This window comes from Rhinolophus hipposideros (assembly GCF_964194185.1).
Source record: "Rhinolophus hipposideros genome assembly, chromosome: 12".
Lineage (NCBI taxonomy): Eukaryota > Metazoa > Chordata > Mammalia > Chiroptera > Rhinolophidae > Rhinolophus > Rhinolophus hipposideros.
This window is the reverse complement of record NC_138058.1, coordinates 24,272,378-24,291,134: the sequence shown is the minus strand read 5'-3', so window position 1 is coordinate 24,291,134 and position 18,757 is coordinate 24,272,378. Positions and strand designations below refer to the sequence as shown.

Below are 18,757 nucleotides of genomic sequence, written 5' to 3'. Positions count from 1 at the left end.
GGAGACCCAGGGTAAGAACACTAGGCCCCTACCCTTCACTCACGTATTCAATCATCGGCAAACATTTCTGAGTATCTGCCACATGCCGGGGACCAAGGAGGTAACAGTGAACACAGCAGAAGGCAGATCTGGTTCTCACGTCGCAGAACTTGTCATCTAATGGAAAAGGTGACAGACACTGAACAAGTCATTGCAGATGTGGGGAGCATTTCAAAAGAAGTACTGTGGGGGCCTCTACAGAAGGAGCCAAGTAATCTGGGACAGCCCCCTACAAAAGTGACAGCTCTCCTGAAGAATGAATGGGATAAAGTGTTCAGGCAGAGAAAAAAGTCATGTGCCAAGGCCTTTGTGTGAGAAGAAGACATTAGGCTCAGACTGTGAAAATCAGATGAGCTTAGTGAGTTTATCATTTAAGAATACGTTCCTCTCCTTCCCATTCTTGACTTAGTCCGAAAGCCTGACAGGCATAAATTCAGTGTTTTCCTTCATTTGTGAACATTGCCTTTTAGAATGTAAATGTTCTTTCTCTGAGATAGTCAAAGCCATCAACAGTCTCACCTGGGTGATACATCTTGCCATTTTCCACATGAGATGGTCTGGAGAGAGAGAGAGAGTAAATATTTTAGTGAGGAGCAGTAGTTTTTGGACCCTGAGTGTCAGGAAGACTAGGTCTGGGTGGAGTGTTGAAATACCAAGATAAGGACTGCGCTATCGGCCAGTTTGGGTGGCTGTTCTCACCCAGTTTAGGCCGTCCCCCAGAGTCCAGTCACTTGGATTCGCATATAAAAACAGCTACATTTCTTTCCGGCTCACTATGTGGTAAAACCTGCTATTCTGGAACCAGACTGTTACCTTAATGGGTTTATAACATGGTTGAGGTTGTGCAAGTTCTCACTCTCAGGCTTTCAACATGAAGGGAGAAAGTGGTTTCGGGTGAAAGAGGCTGTTATATGCAAATGCTAGAATCACAGGCAAACTGAAGCAAGGAAGTAACGTACTTGCAGAATTGGAAAGACTGTTCAACCTCTTCCAGCCCTCACTTTAAAGAGGAGGCAGTTTAAATCTCTGGGCCGCTTTCTCCTCCTTGGAACTTGTTCCTTTGTCGGGCTCGTGGCTCTTCCACTGCTTGATGTCTCCCTTTTTCTCTCCTTGGCTGACTCCGCCTTGAAGTGTTGGTGGGCCCCAGGCTCCTTTCTGACTTGCCTCACTCCTCTGGGAGGTCTTGTATTCGTTTTCTATCGCTGCCACATCCAGTAGCCACAGTGTGGTTTAAAGCAGCGCGAACTTAACTACTGGAGAGTTCTGGACATCTGAACTCTGACATGGGTCTCGTTGGGCTAAAACCAAATTATCAACAGGGCTGCAGTCCTTTCTGGGGGTTTGAGAGAAGAAGCTGTTTCCTTACCTTTTGTATATTCTACAGGCTGCCTGCATCTTTTCGCTCATGGCCCCTTCCTCCATTTTCAAAGCCTGCAACGTTGTATCTTTCACTTTTCTTCTATTGTTACATCTTCTTCTCTGACCACAGCTAGGAAAAGGTCTCTGGGTTTAAGTGTCCACATGATTGCACTGAACTCACCTGGATAATCCAGAATACTCTCCCCCATCGTCGTCTTTAACCTTAACTACATCTGCAAAGTCCCTTTTGTTCTTAAGGTAACATTCCCAGGTGCCAGGAATTAGGATGTGGACGTCTTTGAGGGGCTATTATCCTGCCTCCCACAGATCTGGAACACTGGTATGGCTGGCCCTATTATGGGGTGAGGACTTCTTTACAACTTGGAAATGTTATGACAAGTATGAATCGTTTACAGTAGTGGAGGGAATAGTACAAAGACTTCCCGAATCCCCACTACCCATGCCCTGGCCCAAACAGCCTAAAACCACTGGGAATAAACCTGTAGTTTGACAAAATCAGATTTATTAACTCATTGCAGCGAAGGAGACTACATACCTGAGGAACTATGGGGCGTCTCACCAAATAAGCAAAGAGTTACAGGATTTGGGGGAAGGACAGAGTTGAGGTCAAATTTAAATGTAGCCGTGTTTTTGATAGGCTCAGAACAAAGCAGGAGCCAATACCTGGTCTGAGACCCAGGAGACCCAGGTCCATTTCCGTTGAAAGGACAACGTGGCGTGTTGTGTTCAGAATCCCCTTATTTGAAGCTCTGAACCTGGGCTGCAAAGCAAGGCCACTTCTCTGTGTCAAAGTGATACTCTGGTACCAGATCCTCCTAGTACCAGAAGGGTGTTTCATTTTTACTGATGAAATTTCAGACACCAAAGTTTCTGATGGTCTATCATTTTAGAGAACAAGGTTTCTCGGTGAGTCAGAAAGTAGTCACGCAAAGAAGGGGGTGGCTATGACACTTTAGCTGCAGCGTGCCCCTGGAAGGATTATTGTTTCATGGTAACTTTGTCCCTATGTCTGTCCTCCCAGCGTGATGAAATGTCAGGGTTTTTTCTTAGTCTGAGCTAATTTTGACTTTCTCACCCACTCCAGTGATCTACTCATAGCCAATTTTGTTTCACCTACAGCCTATCCACCATTCTCATAGATTATTTTGAAGCAGACCCCAGACAACAGGTGACTTTTAAAGCTAGAGCCATGTTGACCTCTGGAGGTCATTGCCTGGACATCTCTTATGCTCAGTGTGTATGGAGCAGTATTCTCATCCCAGCCCCACCTCAAGCCCACGAAGCCCGTTTCCCCTTCTTCCCCACGTACGCAGCTGACCCCGTCAGAAGCCTGGGAGTCCTCATGGGCCCTCTACCTCTCTTCTCACACCCTTTCTTAACAAATTCTGCCTCTTCATATCAAAAGACTCAAATCTCTGTACCTCATTTCTGTTTCTCTAGTTGAAGGTGTAGTGGATGCTGTGGTCAACTCCCCAACATTCAGTCACTGTACCTCCTCTTTCATGGCGGTCACAGCTGTGTCAGGAATGGCTGGAATGCCTGCCCCCACCGCCCCACCGCCACCCATACTACCACCAATAGTCACCTCTTCCCCAAGTCACCCCAACTGAACCACGTGCAGAAAGGAACTGGCTGCTATGTGAAAGCACAGCATCAGAGTCTCCCGCCCCAGCCGTGCCACCAGACAGCTGCCCCTCAGCCCTTCCTTTGCAGAAGTCGTAGAGCTGCCATGTTTTTACAGCCTCATCTCCCACCCCTTACTCCGTAAACTCCACAAGACTCCCCATGGTTCCAGAACACATTGTGTGTTTCCCACATGATGGAATGCTGCTCTCTCTCACCTCTCCCCGCTTTTATTCTGTCAGTCCTAAGTCTACCACTCTCTCAGTGACACTCTTCCCTCGTCCCACACAGAAGTAGCCAGTCTTTGGGCTCCTGGGCACTCTGTTTATTAAACTGTCAAACTGTGTGTCAGACCTGAACGGAAGTCGTGTGGAGACATCTCTCCCCTCCTAGGCTTTGTCATTGTGGACACAGACCATGTCTTGGTTACTTAGCACAATGGCTGGCATTTATCTGCCTATTGCTGTTTAGTGAGTGCCTAGCATAGACTTGTTAAGTGGATGGTGTAACTGGAGACATGCTCTGCCCTTTCTGAGGTCACTGGCTTTGTGAGCTCCATATCACAATCTGTTTATTACGTACATTCTGTGTGTGAAGCACTGTGAGGATATGCAAGAAAAGGATGGGCCCAGACCCCACCTTCAGGTTGTCGAGGGAGCTGATGATTGTTGAATGCCTACCGTGTGCCAGCTTCCCTACCGAACACTTGAAATGTGAATAACCCTCAATAACCCTATGAACGGAGTTTTATATCCCAGGTTTTAGCAGTGAGGAAACTGAAATTCGGAGAAATTCGATAACGCATTTGGGGTTCCCCAGTAAGTGGTGAGAGCAACAATACGATAGAAGCAAAAGGCACTCAACAGGAGCACCAGGGCAGAGCACCTGGCCAACTGGGGGACGGGTGGGGTCCAGGGGGTAGGGAGCAGCAAAGGCTTCCTGAAGAGACTCCTTAACTGGGCTTTTGGGGTCCTCCAACCTTATCTTTCCCTGCCCCTGTGAAAGGACCCTCTGTTCTAACTAAATGGTTTCACTCACTGTCCTCTGGACAAAGTTGTACTCTCCTCATCCCTGCATTTGTCCTAACCATGTACGCTGATGAACTGAAATACCACCAAAGAATCAGTTCTGATCCTTAATTGCAAACAGAAGTAAGTTACCGTGAACCTGATGTAGCTTAAGCCTCCGGGCTCATCATTTGCAAGGCCCCGGAGAGCCAGCCATGGCTGCTGACACAGAAAATTCCTCATGGACCCAAGACTCCGGCAGGGCTATCTGACTTTGCCGAGTCTGGGCCACATGCCCCTGACTTGCCCAGAAACTTCGAGGGAGTCTGAGAAAGACAGTATGTGACTTTTCATCTTCACTGTGGGAGGCGGGCTCTACTTCCAACCTAGGTGGGTAAGTGCCCAAATGCGGGAAGACGATTCATTCGCTGGCTCTGCACAAAGCGGCAGATGTTCACTACAGGGGGATTTTCTAGAGCCAAAGCTTCCACGAGGGACCATCGGGTTCAGGTGACACTTGTGAAACTCCAGCTTGGTTTGGCTTGGAGGTGGCATGGTGCAGACTAGGTCCCTATGTTTGATTGACTAGACCGGAGTCTTGGGGACTTCCTCTCCAAGAAGGCACTTGAATTATTCGGTTGGTGCAAACGTAATTGCGGTTTTTGCAGTTACTTTTAACCTTTGAAACCGCAGTTACGTTTGCACCAACCTGATAAAACCCTTAAAGTGAAATGGGCCCATGGGCATGCGTTTGGGAGCAGCGATGGAAAATGGCGACCCTGGGGAAGCGATAGTCTATCTGAGTCTGGGGCTATTCCCCACGGCAATGAAGCACTCGGTCTGTGGGAGAAGACCCTGTGTTCTCTACCATCAGTGGTGGCCAAGTCATGCCTCTGACCACCAGAAGCATTCACTCCTCACTCGTCCCCAGCATCCAGGCCATCATCTGGGGCCACTTCCCCCTCGTATGTCTCAGGTCTGTCTCATCAGCAAGCACCCTCTTCAGGGAGCCTGTGCGGGCCCGCCCAGCGGGTCGGTGTCCTTCTTTGTGCTCCTGTCGAGAGCCTTTTGCATCTTACTGTTGCTCTCACTACACAGCGTTAAAATGATGTTTTGTCAGACCTCAGAATGTGTCTTAGCCCTTTGACTCTCCAGTGCCTGGCACATAGGAGTGAGTAGCAAATGGAAAGAAAGAAGAAAAGGAGAAAAGTAGTAGGCTGAGCTTGAGAAGGGCGCCTTGGACAATGCAATGGAAACGTCCTCCGTACCTTCTCCCCTTTGTGCTGACAGCTGCACACTTGCTGAGTCCCAGGCCAGGCCCCAGCTAGCAGAGCCCCTCCAGCTCTAGACTAGACTGTGATTGTGAGATCCTTAGAGCACATGGCGGGAATACAAGATGGGCTCGGAGCCACTGCTCCTGGGGCCACTGTGGACCCCAAAGTGTCTCATGAGGAGGGAATTGCCAAAGCGAGAAGCCCCAGGCCCTAACTCAGTAAAACTGCAACATAGCCCTGGACTGCCCTCCTCAGATTTCTTTTACAAGAGAAAAATACAAATTCTAATAAGTCACTGTTTGGGATTTTGTCACAATATGTAGCTGAGCTAATAATCCACGGACTCTGAGCTTGTTGCAACAGTCTCTCTAGCCTAATTTGGGGCCCTGCTTGCAAGGCCAGAGAACGTGTAACTGGGGACCCCAGGGAATGTTACCTAGTACTGGGGACCCCTTGCAGTTGATAAGTGGTTCCTGGGCCACCAGTCTGGCACGTGGCAGGAATGAAGAAAGGGGGTAGGGAGAAGCTGTGTCACCTTGGGCGAGTCATCAGACCTCTCTAGGTTCCTTGCTTTGAAAACAAGAAAGATGATCTTCAAGGTCCTTACAGTACACACTCAAAAGATCTGCCTTAGGAATGAAGAAGTAGCATGGAATAGGTGGAGGCCTGGGGTTTAGGTGTCATACAAGCGTGCGTTCCAATCCTGGTCAGGCCACTAACCAGCAGTGCAGCTTGGCCAAGTGCCTTAACCTCTCTGAGCTTCTGTCCTTGAATCTGAACGTGAAATGAGCTTTGTGCCTCCTTTGCAGAGAGATACTCCAAGGATTAGAAATACTGTAGACAAACATCTGGGCACAGAGTACCCACTCAATACAGGGAGCAGGTAGGTCTGTGTGGATGGCAAGACTGGAGAGCATTGGAAAGTCCTTAACAGAGTCTGGCTGAGCTGAAGTTTGCAGGGTGAGGGGAGGCATACTCACATGTTGGCAGGCGGGGTGGTAGGACATGCCAGACAGGTGAGCAGCATGAGCAAAGGAAGGAACACACATGATGTGATAGTGAAGAGTGGGTACAATGTGGTCCCAAATGGAGAGAGACAGCATGTCCCCATGTGTGATACAAGACAGACTGTAACAGGTGCTACTTCCAGCTGAGAGAGCTTCATGGATCATATGGCATTCGAGCTGGGCATTAAATGATAGTACGATTTTCTGAGCAACAGTTGGGATAAAAGTGGCTTTGGAGTAAACACTGTGGGCAAAGCCAGGGTACTAAAGAAGAAACTGTCCAGTGTGTCTGGGGGAGGGGAGGCCGTGAGGCTGGAGGAGAGGGCAACATTGAAGGAGGAATGCACAAATGTTTTAAATAGAAGTGCTTGGGCCTCTCTTCTTTGCAAGGCAAAGACAAAACAGGCCAGAGCCCCGTTGCTCATGCTGTCGTACCTGCGTCCCTTCAACACCTCTGGGAGGGAGGGCCGTGTCTGTGAGGCCAGAGCCAGAATGCCTGGGTCTGGAGGAGCCTCTGAGTTCTTGGGGGCGACCTGGCAAAGGGACTGGTGCGGGACTTGTGTTCAGACGTGGAGGGTTGGGAGAGCAGGCAGGCAGGCAGGCATTCACTGCAGCTTCCTTCCCTCCAGGCGGTGGCTGGCTGTGTGCCCTGAACTTGACCTCAGATGACCTGTGTGTTCCCTTGCTGGAAACTGTTCCTTTGCCAGGAGCAGTTGAGTTTCGTCTTTGGCTTTCTTTCTCCATCAAAGTAGGGAATTTGTCTCAGCCTGAGACTGGCTTCTGCTCCTCCAAAAGTCTCCCCATTACCTGAGCAGGACCTCGGTTTCCTCTCCATTGTGTGCCAGTGGGGCATCTCCAGTTAGCAACTTGTTCTCCTTGCCTCTCATCAGCTTTTATTGTTCTCAGTTTAGAACTGACTACTTTAAGAGTGCAAGATCGTGGTATAGATAAGGACAAAGACCAAGGTGGGAGCTAAGAAATGTTTCCCCTGGGCCACACTGCTAGTTAACAGCAGAGCTGGCACAGCCCAGGAGTTCTGACTCAGGCCCACGCCTAACTCCACACTCCTCAAATTCATTAGGGTATGGAGGTGTGGACCTAGGCTAATTTGCAAGTCCAGATTAATGTGAATGTCTTGAAATCCTGGTGTGAAAAAGTGAGTTATGCTTTAGGCATTGCCCTTGTTAATAATACCATGCTTGGATGTTTTGTGGATTGGCATGAAATGTAATTCTAGTTGCCCAGTGTCACTGATCAGTGTTGCCTTAGGAGACTAAATCCAGTATTAGCCCTTGTAAGGGGAAGCAGCTGCTTCATTTTCTCCTAAATCAAATACATGAAGTATACATAGCTTAGCTACCCTGTTTCCCCGGAAATAAGACCTCGCCGAACAATCAGCTCTAATGTGTCTTTTGGAGCAAAAATTAATATAAAACCCGGTCTTATTTTACTATAACATATAATATAATATAATATAACACGATATAATACAGTACAATATAGTATAATACCGGATCTTATATTGATTTTTGCTCCAAAATATGCATTAGAGCTGATTGTCCAGCTAGGTCTTATTTTTGGTGAAACACGGTAGGTATCAAAGAAAGGGACTGATCTGTAATTGGCATACAAGCTAGAAATTATTAATCCCACATAGGTTGCAGTTGCTCAAAAACCTTTTCAGACTTAACATTTGGAGACATTTTATGGGTCCCTGTAGAGAGCCAGGCTCTGTTCACCATTCAACAAGAATACCCTGTTTCCCCGAAAATAAGACCTAGCCGGATCATCAGCTCTAATGCGTCTTTTGGAGCAAAAATTCATATAAGACCAGGTCTTATATGAATTTTTGCTCCAAAAGACGCATTAGAGCTGATGATCCGGCTAGGTCTTATTTTCGGGGAAACATGGTTTGTTAAACTATTGGGTCCCAGGCACTGTGCAGGATGCTGGGAATACACTGGGTAGCAAGACAGACACATATGTACCTTACAAGTGACCTCTTTACTTAAAAAATAAAATGTGTTACCTAGGTTTGAATACCATCTTAATCATCAGGTTTGGTACTGAAAGATATTTTTGGCTGCTTTCTAAAATTAAGCTCCTCTTCAAAGGATGGAGAATGAATTCACTGATTGAAAAATACTCAGAAAAACATGTAGCTTAGACAAAGGCAATCTCAAAAGAGGAATTCCCAAGACATTTTAAGCAATGGTCACATAACTTCCCAAGGAGACAATTCAGATAAGAACATTCCATTTGGAAGTAGATATTTGGGGATGATTGTTTAAAGCAAAGACACATTTTCATGAGAACAAGGATTTGGCTTCTGGAGGCCAGCCATCTCTAAAGCAAGATGACCAAATGGTCTGAACCAACCCAAGTCTATTGGCTCACTGCTTGTGAGCCCTCTGGCTAGGACTAACCCAGGCACCCACACTTGACAGCACCTGCCTACAAATCAAATCAAATTACAAGACTGACATAGCTTAGAAACAAACCCGCCTTTTTCCATGGGTTCCCGTGTTGCCAAGGATATTTCATTGATCAAAGATAATTACTATCATCTGATTTCTAGTTTCTAACATGTTCTATAGTCTTTCTATTTCACACAGCACTTTCTCATATGTCCTTTCCTTGAAGCCACACCCAACACTTGCTGTAGGTATTAAATATTCCCACTTTGCAGATAGACAAACTGAGGTTTGTTTAAATGACTTGCCTAAAGGACACAGCTAGAGAGGGTCACTTTCGGGGCTTGAAACCAGGTCTCGTAGTTCCTCCTCCACCAGAGGACAGTAGTCTCCTAAACTCCTATAGAAACTTGTGATCGCTGCATAAGCAGTGGTTCCCAGTCTGGCTGCACATTAGACCCCCCCGCCCGCACCCCAAGTGTGATTAGATGTTGCCAAGGACACGAGGCCTGGGCCCCCATCCAGGTCCATTAACCAGAATCTCTGAGAGTGGGGCCTGGGCATCAGTATCCCGTAAATTTACCAGATAATTCCAATGTGCAAAGTCACAATCATTCCGTTAATCAGAATTTGCTTTTCTCTCTCTTAAGTAGCTGCTTTAAGTCATTGACATTCTAATTGTCTTTTTCCAAAAATAAGTTTCTGTTTCTCAATTATAGGACTAATATGCATTTATTGAAGAAATTTTAGAAGAAACGTATGAAGAAAACAAAAACTGAGAGATCCAGTGTTAGTATTTTGATGTGTTCTTTTCCAATCTTCATGCATATTTACACACCAGTTTTTAATGATAATATATACACATTGTTTTCTTTGGTTTCTATGGTAAATATTTACCAATGTTCTTAAATATTTTTCGAAAACACTATTTTATTATTAAGACAGAAAAGATTTGAAAGATATGGTCCACAACATTAACAGTGATTATCACTGAACTACAGATTCTTTTTAGATTTTTCTTTTTGCTCTTTTATATATTCTTATTTTTTCTATAATTAACCTGTAGTTTTTAAATAAATAAAATCATTATAATGGCTGCATCATGTTCCAGTGTGCTCATAGCCCATAAATGATTCACTCTTTAATGTTGAACAGGTAGGTTGCTTCCAATTTTTTGTTGTTACAAGTCTTCAATGAAGATTCTCGTACCAGGTTTGTGTGCACCATTTTCCCAGAAATGAAATTATTGAGTCAGAGGGTATAAATATTTTGAAGGTTATTGACAAACATTGCTAAATCACTCCCCAGAACGTTGCACACGATTATGGTCCCATCAGTAGTCTATCTTGGTAAACAAAATTGTTACAGTCTTTGCAAAACTGGGCATTTTCATTTGTGATGTGTCCATCTGCTATGATTATTAACGAGGTTGGACTTTTTATATCGTTTTTAGTCATTTGTATTTCTTCTTTTGTGAACGTTCATGTCCTTTACCCTTTTTTCCCTTTTTGTCTTTTTTCTTACATATTAAGTTCATATATGACATTTTTCCTGTTCATTTGTTTTGTAAGTATTTTTTCCTTGGCTTGTCATTTAATTTGGGGTTTTTCACATAGAGAAGGGTTTATTGATTTTATGCTTAGAAATAACCTTTAGGTTACTTGATCAGGTAAATAGTCATCAACATTTTCTTCACAGGTCTCAGTGAATAAATGCTTATGTATATAAGGGCAATTTGTCTGGTTGAACAGGATTTTGTTGTTCTGGACTAAGAAGCAATCCACCTCCTACAGGAACCTGACTTGGAATTACCAAGACAACAATACTTTTATAATATACATTCCTTGAACTACCCCACCCAATACTGAAAATGTTAAAAAAAAAAAACCACACACACACACACACACACACACACACACACACACAGACACACACAAAAACATGTTGGTAGTTCCCATCTACTTTGTAGGGCAAAGCATTTTTAAAGCAAATAATATGGCATAGCCTCTCACAAAAGACTGTCCCACTCCAAAACTAACAAAGCCCATTTCTGCTCTGTATTCAAAAATTGGGTGGGTTTTAGGATGGTACCACTGGTGGAGACTATCCTTCAGCCCAAACTTCCCCAGGTGGAGACTATACTTCAGCTCAAACCTGCCCTGGTCCCATGCCTTGGGGACAGACACTAGTCCTGACTAGGGCTGTTCTGGCAATGTAATATTTGGGACATATACCGGAGGTGCCAAAAAAAATGTATACGAGTGGACACTTTGGTCAGTGTTGCTCAAGCAGTAGTTCGCCGTATTCAGAAGTGTCTGGACGCTGATGGTAACTTTTTTGAGCACCTCTTGTAATTGCAGAAGTCAAATGTGACTTGTATTCATCTTTTGTTATCAGTATATATTGAGGATTACAACTTTAATAGTTTTCCTTTCTTAAAATGTGTATACATTTTTTTGGCACCCTCTGTATATACTAAAAAAGCTATTTGTTGTTTCTCTGACATTAAACGTTAACTGGACAGCCTCTATTTCTATTTGCTAAATCTGGCCACCCTAGTCCTCAGGTTTCCTTTCAGTATTGATGTTCCGCCAACATCCCAGCAGTGCACACAGGAAGCAGTGGACAGACCCGCACCTTTGGCTCACCACATGAAGGAATTCACCTACCTGCCTCCAACGGGGGCTCTCAAGCACAGGAAGCAGCCTCCTCCCTGGGCCAGAGATGGTTTCAAAAAATCCCACTCTGTAGACTTGTCTACGTAGATCCGCATGAGCTTATCAACCTAAGCTCTTCACCCCAGCCTCATGGGTGCTTCCAGGCTTCCTGCACGTACTGCTCTTCTTCCTGCTTTTTCTAGCAGCTGCAAGGCTCCATTTGCACACATGGGCCACTGTCTCCCTCAGGTGCCCTTAGCCCACCTTCCTGCTTGAGTGGAAGATCTGTTTGTTCCCTGCACCTCTTTTTGCCTTTAACACCCTATTTTTTGTCTTCCAGTTTTTTGTCTTCCAGTAATAATTAGATTGTTTCCCAAAGGCTGGATGTTCAAATTCAAGTTTGATTGTTGTTTGAGATGGCTGAATGTCACATGCATGTGGATCATGACCTTTGTCATGTGACCACTAGGGCAGTCCTAAAGAATGGCAAGAAGATTGAGACATCAGCTGACAACCCCCTCCCTAGTTCAGGAGATAAATAGTACAATGTTGGGATACAGTATACGAAGCCAGACAATTAAGTTCACAAATTCATCCTAGAAAAAGTGCTTTATACCTCATTGCTGAATATCGCTATGGTCACCTTCCAAGTACTCCCCTTGGGAAGGTGTGCACCGATGCCAGTGTCTAGTCCACGCACGCTTCAAAGCAATTTTGGAACTCTTTTTCTGGAATGGCCATCAGAGCTGTCATCGTATTACACTTGATGTCCTGAATGTCATCAAAATGTCTTCCTTTCAATATTTCCTTTATATTCGGGTAAAGAAACAAGTCATTGGGGGCCAGATCAGGTGAGTAGGGAGGGTGTTCCAATACACTTATTTGTTTACTGGCTAAAAACTCCCTCACAGACAGTGCTGTGTGAGCTGCTGCATTGTCGTGATGCAAGAACCATGAACCGTTAGTGAAAAGTTCAGGTCGTCTAACTTTTTCATGCAGCCTTTTCAGCACTTTCAAATAGTGAACTTGGTTAACTGTCCAGTTGGCACAAATTCATAATAAATAATTCCTCTGATATCAAAAAAAGTTAGCAACATTGTTGCGACAAGTTCGCTAACGACTTAATTGTCAGACTTGATGTCTCCCCAGGAATGATGCTAGAGTGACTCTGAATGACTCAATCCGTCAGTGCAGGTGTTTCCAAGAACGTCTCCCAGCTCTGGGGGGGATGCCTATGTTCTCTTTATCTCTAGCCTACTTATCCCTGCCCCTGAAGGCTTCTAAAGCAGAGCTTCTCCGTCTTCAGGGTGTCTCTGAATCACCTGAAGTCTTGTTAAAATGCGGATTCTGATTCAGCAGCTCTGGGGCCTGCTGCGATTCTGCACGTGCTCAAACTCTCAGTGATGCTGCAGCTGCAAATCCAGTGATCACACTTTGAGCAGCAAAAGGCTGAAACTTTTTTCCCTGACTGGCTGCAGGGTGGCCTGGGTACTTGGCCTTTTCAATTCCAGGATTTGGGGGGAGGGGGAGAAGGGAAACTGCTCAGGGCCCCGGAGGTCTGAATCAAAGGCAGTATGATCCAGGTCTGTGAGAAAGGAGAACACAGTGAGGACAAAGGAAGTAGGCTGCAGGGGGAGAGCCGGGTAGGGCTGGAAGCCTGAGAGAGGGGACAAGTTCAGGACAGTTTAGAGTGGAGCTGACAGGACCTCAGGCTGACTGAATATGGAGGGAGGCGTTTGGGAAACTGCCACTTCCCCCTGGGGAGGCTGAGTAGGGGCTCCATCTCAGTGCCAAGCGTCATCCTGGGCACCTGGACATCGAATCCCTGTTACCTTAGGTGACACAATGTCCCCATTGACTCCTGTATAGATTTTAACTCTGGTTGTCATGGCTACATATGGTTAAAATATGGTCATGGCCACATGTGGTTAAAATATTGTGAAGTAGAAGAGGATTCAGGGGATGATGATGAGGTGGGGACGGCAGAATGGGACAGTTTGAGTGCCTGCTGTACACCAAGGTCTGAGATAGAACTTTGCCATAGCAGGGCTCATTCTATCCTCTGCAAAGGAGGCATCAAGACTCCCAGTTTTACAGAGAAAAGGAGGTCAGGAGGGGGAATTATAATACCTCAGCCCCAGTCACAAACCAGCACATGGAGAAGCTGGAACGGAGCCGGAAATCCTGAGGGAGCATCTCACTGTGCAGGGAAGAGGGAAGGCGTTGTGGGGGGTGGACCACAACGGGAGAGTGAGGAGAATGAGGTCTCTAGGAGGTCTCTGAGGTTTGGTCCCCCGATCGCCCAGTTCCTGCACACAGGACTGGACCCTCACCCATAAAATGATGTGGGGAATGGGGCATCTCCAGGATGAAAGGGGTTGATATCAAGTTCAGGTGTCAGATGGGACGAGCAGGCTGCTGCTCATCAGAAGACAGGATGGGAGCAACATACGGAAGCAAGATAATGGGACAAAGCAGTTGAAGTTGAAGCAGCCTTTCTGGGCTGCTCAACTCTTTCTGTAAAGCCTTTGCACTAGTCTCACTGGATTCTTAGGCCTTATAGTTCAGGAATTTCACCATTTTTGTACTACACATATTTTCTCTGCTTGCATCTCTCCCCTCCCCACCTTTTCTTTTTGTTGATAAGTTCCTTTTAAAAATGCTGACTTTGTTGGAGAATTTGATGCTAAAGTTTAACCAAGAGGTAGATTATAGGATCTGGGCCCTGCCAGTTTCCCCACCTGAACCTCAGGCCCCTATAATTGTTGCTTCCTGGGTCTCTCTGTGGACTTGTCCCATATGCACCTCAAAGGGCCATGTCCTTGCTGAGCCTACTCAGCAACCCACCCTTCCTCTGGGCCCCTTGGTGCTACCATCCATCCTATTGCTCTTCCAGAAACTTCCTCCCTATCCCCTCATTCAGTCAACCCCATCCTGTTGATCTGACTCCCCAAATCTCTCCCTAATACTTCTCTCTATCTGCATCCCCACAACCCTCGTGGAGACCATACTTTTTTTCCTCACCTGGGTTTCTGCAACAGCCTTCCAGCTGGTCTCTCTGCCTCCATTCTCAGCCCCTACTCAGGCATACCCCAGACTGCAGCCAGTGCCCAGCGACATGCGGTCCCCATCCACAGCACAGTGGATGAGACGAACCTACGCACTGTCACCATGTGATTGGTGGGCCCAGTCATCAAAGGCTTCCTGGAGTGTCACCTGAGTTTAGCCAGGAAGGATGAGTGGGAGGGAATGGCAACAAGGCAGGAAATGCTTCCTCCAAAGCTGTGCTGTTTTAGAAGTTTCCTTTAGCAGACAGTCCCTTAGTGATACTCCAAGTCCTTTCCTTGGCTAGGTTGTTTCTCTATTTACAAATTAGTTTCTACTTAGTTTGCCCCACTGCCACTTACCCCTTCCACCATGCTTCCCTCAACTCAGATTTTTCACCCTGGTCTAAATCTCTGAACCTGCTCTAGGGTGAGGAATGATAACCCATCAGAGCGGGAATCTAAAGTACTTGTCCCCAGGAGGGAGAAGCACCCTGGAAATGGACAGACTGATTGCACTTATATATGCCTCAAGTGCACACTTCCACGTCCACTGTCCATACGTGCGTTCCCTGTGTGTTAGTTATTAGTGCTGTTAGCCAAATGTTTTTGCTTCTCCCTCCAGGCACATGGGAGCAGTGCATCTATTGCACTTCCCTGCCCCCCGTGGCCAGAGAAATAAGAACAGATGTGACGTGTGTTACTTCCAGATAAAGCCTTTCGAAGTCAGTGCTCCATTTGCCTCATCCTCGTTTCCTGCCTTCAGGGTTCAGTAGGCAACATGTCCATTGCAGCAGCCTGTGTCCCTGAGTGGATGTGGGAAGCAGAGCTCCGATTGACCAACAGTGGACATATTTCATGATTGAGAAATAAAATTTTGTTATGTCAAAGCACTGAGACCTGGGGATTGTTTGTTACTGTAGCACAGCCTAACTGATCCTGACTGATACATTGAGTCAAATCAAGGTCTGGGGGCACCAAGGCCTTTATCCCCATTGGGTTTTTAGCAGCCTGAGTCTCTGAGTCAATTAAAGTTCCCATCCCTACCCAGCCCCGTTTGGTTGGAAGATTTTCAAGTTATTTCTTTCACATTATGATGGGGACCCTGGCATTCTCCTTGTAAGTTATATAGTCTATTTGATTCAACCTAGATTCAAAGTGAAGTCACAGAAATAGTTATAAAATGTGAAAGCACTTGCTGAGCTATTCAAAAGCATAGTCGTGGCTACCCTACACATCACACTAACCAATACACATCAAAAAGCAATCCACTATTGACTCTCCTTTTCCCCAAGAGCAAAATGCCAGCTTCTCCGCCATATTAGCTGTGCTTTTGGTAGGCTAATTTCAGAGGTCCTGGATTGTAAACCTGATTCTGCCACTTAACAGTGAATGACCTTGGACAAATGACCTCTGAGTCCCTGTTCCCTTATCTACATAATGGTGATAATAATAAAAGCTATGTCATAGAAAGAAAAGGAAAGTAACCTTTGGTGTATTAGCCACTATGGACAGACAGAACAATAATGCGTGTGGAAGTGCTTTGAACAGGGAAAGCTCTGTGCAAATATTAGCTGATAATATTTTTAACCAATACATGACTGAAGAAGAAACACATCCCAAATCAAATAAACTTCCCAATGCCTTCAATCTTTACAACCAAGCCCAGGTGTGAACATAGCCTATTTACATTTCTGCAAAAAGGTCCCATAGTACAAAGCTCATTCTTCAAATAGGACAAATTGCTTATTAGCTAGAGAGAAGGAGTGGGGTCAAGTACCTCAAAGGTGGTTAGTCGCATTCAATCATTTGCAGGTTGGGCAAACACCCAGCAGTGTTGGTTCCACGCGGTGACTTCCCGGAGAACCACAGGCGCACATCCAATTATACTTCCTATGCCCTTGGCCCTGTGCTGAATCAACCGCAGTTCATCAATGGAGCTGGAAGCCCTCCTTATTCCCAGCCCCACCTCCATCTCCACCCCCGGGACACGCTCCCTGTCAACACTGTATTGTCTGCAGTCAGAGGTTTTTCCCTAGCGACTGGGATTTCCCTTTCTAGCCCTTGGGGCACCTGCGCCGCCAGGTCCTGACCTCAAGGGAGCAGTGGCCTAAAAGGCCCGGTGCTCGGCCGTTGGGGGTGGGGCCGCCAAACCTCGGTCAAAGGAGCCTCCCTCCGTCTACCTCCACTAAGCGCCTGGGGCCTGATCCTGGCCGCCGCCGAGGTGCTGAACTTGCTTCTTGCCGGCTTCCTCTAGTCCAGGGCTTTTCAAACTTGAGCGCGCATTCCCTGAAGGGTTTGTTGAAACAGATCGCGGGACCCCCACCCCCGGAGTTTCTGCTTGAGTAGGTTTAGGGTGGCGACTGAGACCTTGCCTTTCTAACAAGTTCCCAGGTAGTGGTGATGCTGCAGTCCCTGGACCACACTTAGCGAAACACCGCCTCTAGCTCACTACCGGTTCTTACTGATCGCAGATAGAAGCTCGCTGGGCACCCCGACGCCTGCCCCAGCTGCTCTCCTTCCCTGAGCGCTGTGCCAGTAGGGAATAACCCCGCCACACAGGAGGCGGCAGACCCCAGAAGGCAGGGCCTGAGGAGTTTGGATTTTATCGTGGAGGCCCCTGAAGGGCTTGTGCCTGTAGGGAAGCAGGCAGAAAAAAAAACAACCTCGGAAGCCTGTGGGTCCTCGGTGTTACTGGGATATTTCATTGATTGTGTTCTACTGACATCCTTTCTTCATTCCACACATATTGATTGGGTGCTAGATCTAGGGTTACAAAGGTGAAAAGACAAGGTCCCAGCCCTCCAGGAACTAGTAGTAGTAGTAACTGGGAGGGAAATGTGCAAAGTGACAATGCCAGTAAGATAACTGTTCCTATGGAGGGAGTGTCAGACTTCTGTGGAGGGTGGGTGAGTGGGGCTCTGGAATCTGTCTGAGAAGAAGGAAAAGGTTTCATGGAACAATTGGCATTGAGGCCAAGACTTGGAGGATACGTGGGAATCTGGCGGGTAGAAGGGGTAACTGGGAGTGCGTGAAGTGGGAAGGGGTTTCCCCAGACAGAAGGAAAGAGCAACAAGACTGCCAAAGTGCAAGGTTGGGGGGGGGCGGGGGGACAAGCAGTTGGGAAGACTTGACAGGCAGGTCTCAGGCCTGGGCCTGGTTTCCCTCCTATCTCTATGGCGGCTCCTTCTCTGTCTCTTCTGCTGGCCCCTTGTCAGCTGCTGTCCCTGAGGAGCTGGTGTTCCCTGGGGCTCTGTCCTGGCTGCCTTTTCCTCTCACTCTTCATGTCCACTCCTGAGGAGCTCTTCCACACCTGAAGCCTCACTTACAATCTGCTCACTGACGAGGCCCATGCATGTTCCAGCCAGGCCTTGCCCCCTCAACGCCACATGCATCTCCACACACATGTCCCCGGCATTTTTCCTCCTGTCCTCTGTCTTGGTGAATGGCACGGGCATCCACCTAGTTACCCAAGCCAGAGAATTTTGTGAAATGACCCTCTCATAGATAGCTGGTAAAGAGTAACTTGGCACAGTAAGTTGCTGGTGCCACTCACCAAGACAGAGTATAGGAAGAAAGATGCCAGGCTCAAATTCTGAGTCTACAATTTACTAGCTGAGTGACCTTGGGCAAGTTACTTAATCTCTGTGTCCTTATCTATAAAATGGGTTTAGTGATAGTATCAAACTCACAAGGTTGTTCTATAGATTAAACAATAATTGTTGTCATTTATTAAACCTGTGTTAAGTACTTTACTTGGATTCCCTCGGAGATGGTGGGTACCTGGTCCAAGGTCACTCTGCTAGCAGAGCCAGGTCTGGAACCCAAAGTTCTCTGGCTCCTAAGCCACGTTCTTCACCTCAGTCACATTGTGTCTCTGGAGATTGTATAACAAATAGGGAAATGCTTATGGTAAAATGTTAAGTGAAAAGAGGACAGCAATTGCATAATCAGTATTAGTACAACCATTTTATTAAAAATAGGAAACTCATCTAAAATAGAAAAGTCTAGAAGGAAATACAGCCAATGGTTCAATGTTTTATTTTGTCTTCTAATTCTCTGTATTTTCTACATTTTAAAAATATACATATTTTATTAAAATATAATTATTTAAAACATCAAACAATTATAACATTAAAAACAATTACAAGTTCATAACCTGTTCTCATGTTTGATTGAAAATTACACTCTATTGGTATCTCCTCTCCGTTTTAGACTTACTTCCTGAATAGAAACTCTTCAGTTCTCTCAAAGGCCAGGGTAGGAAGTAGGTACACTAGCCATGTTCACCACCCACCCCACAGCTGACAAC

General features: G+C 46.2%; 1 protein-coding gene across 2 annotated transcripts in view; it reads left to right on the top strand.

The window, feature by feature from the left end:
• DGUOK (deoxyguanosine kinase) overlaps positions 1 to 15,215 on the top strand; it is a 45,934-nt gene extending 30,719 nt beyond the window's left edge. Inside the window, exon 6 of one of the 2 annotated variants that reach the window (XM_081068244.1) lies at positions 15,071 to 15,215. In XM_081068244.1, the coding sequence (XP_080924370.1) occupies positions 15,071 to 15,127 (57 nt within the window). In that variant the 3' untranslated portion in view covers positions 15,128 to 15,215. Of the gene's footprint in view, positions 1 to 9,463; positions 9,599 to 15,070 lie in introns of those variants that run through there. The other variant, XM_081068243.1, reaches the window with a different exon arrangement.
• The last annotated feature ends 3,542 nt before the right edge of the window (positions 15,216 to 18,757 follow it).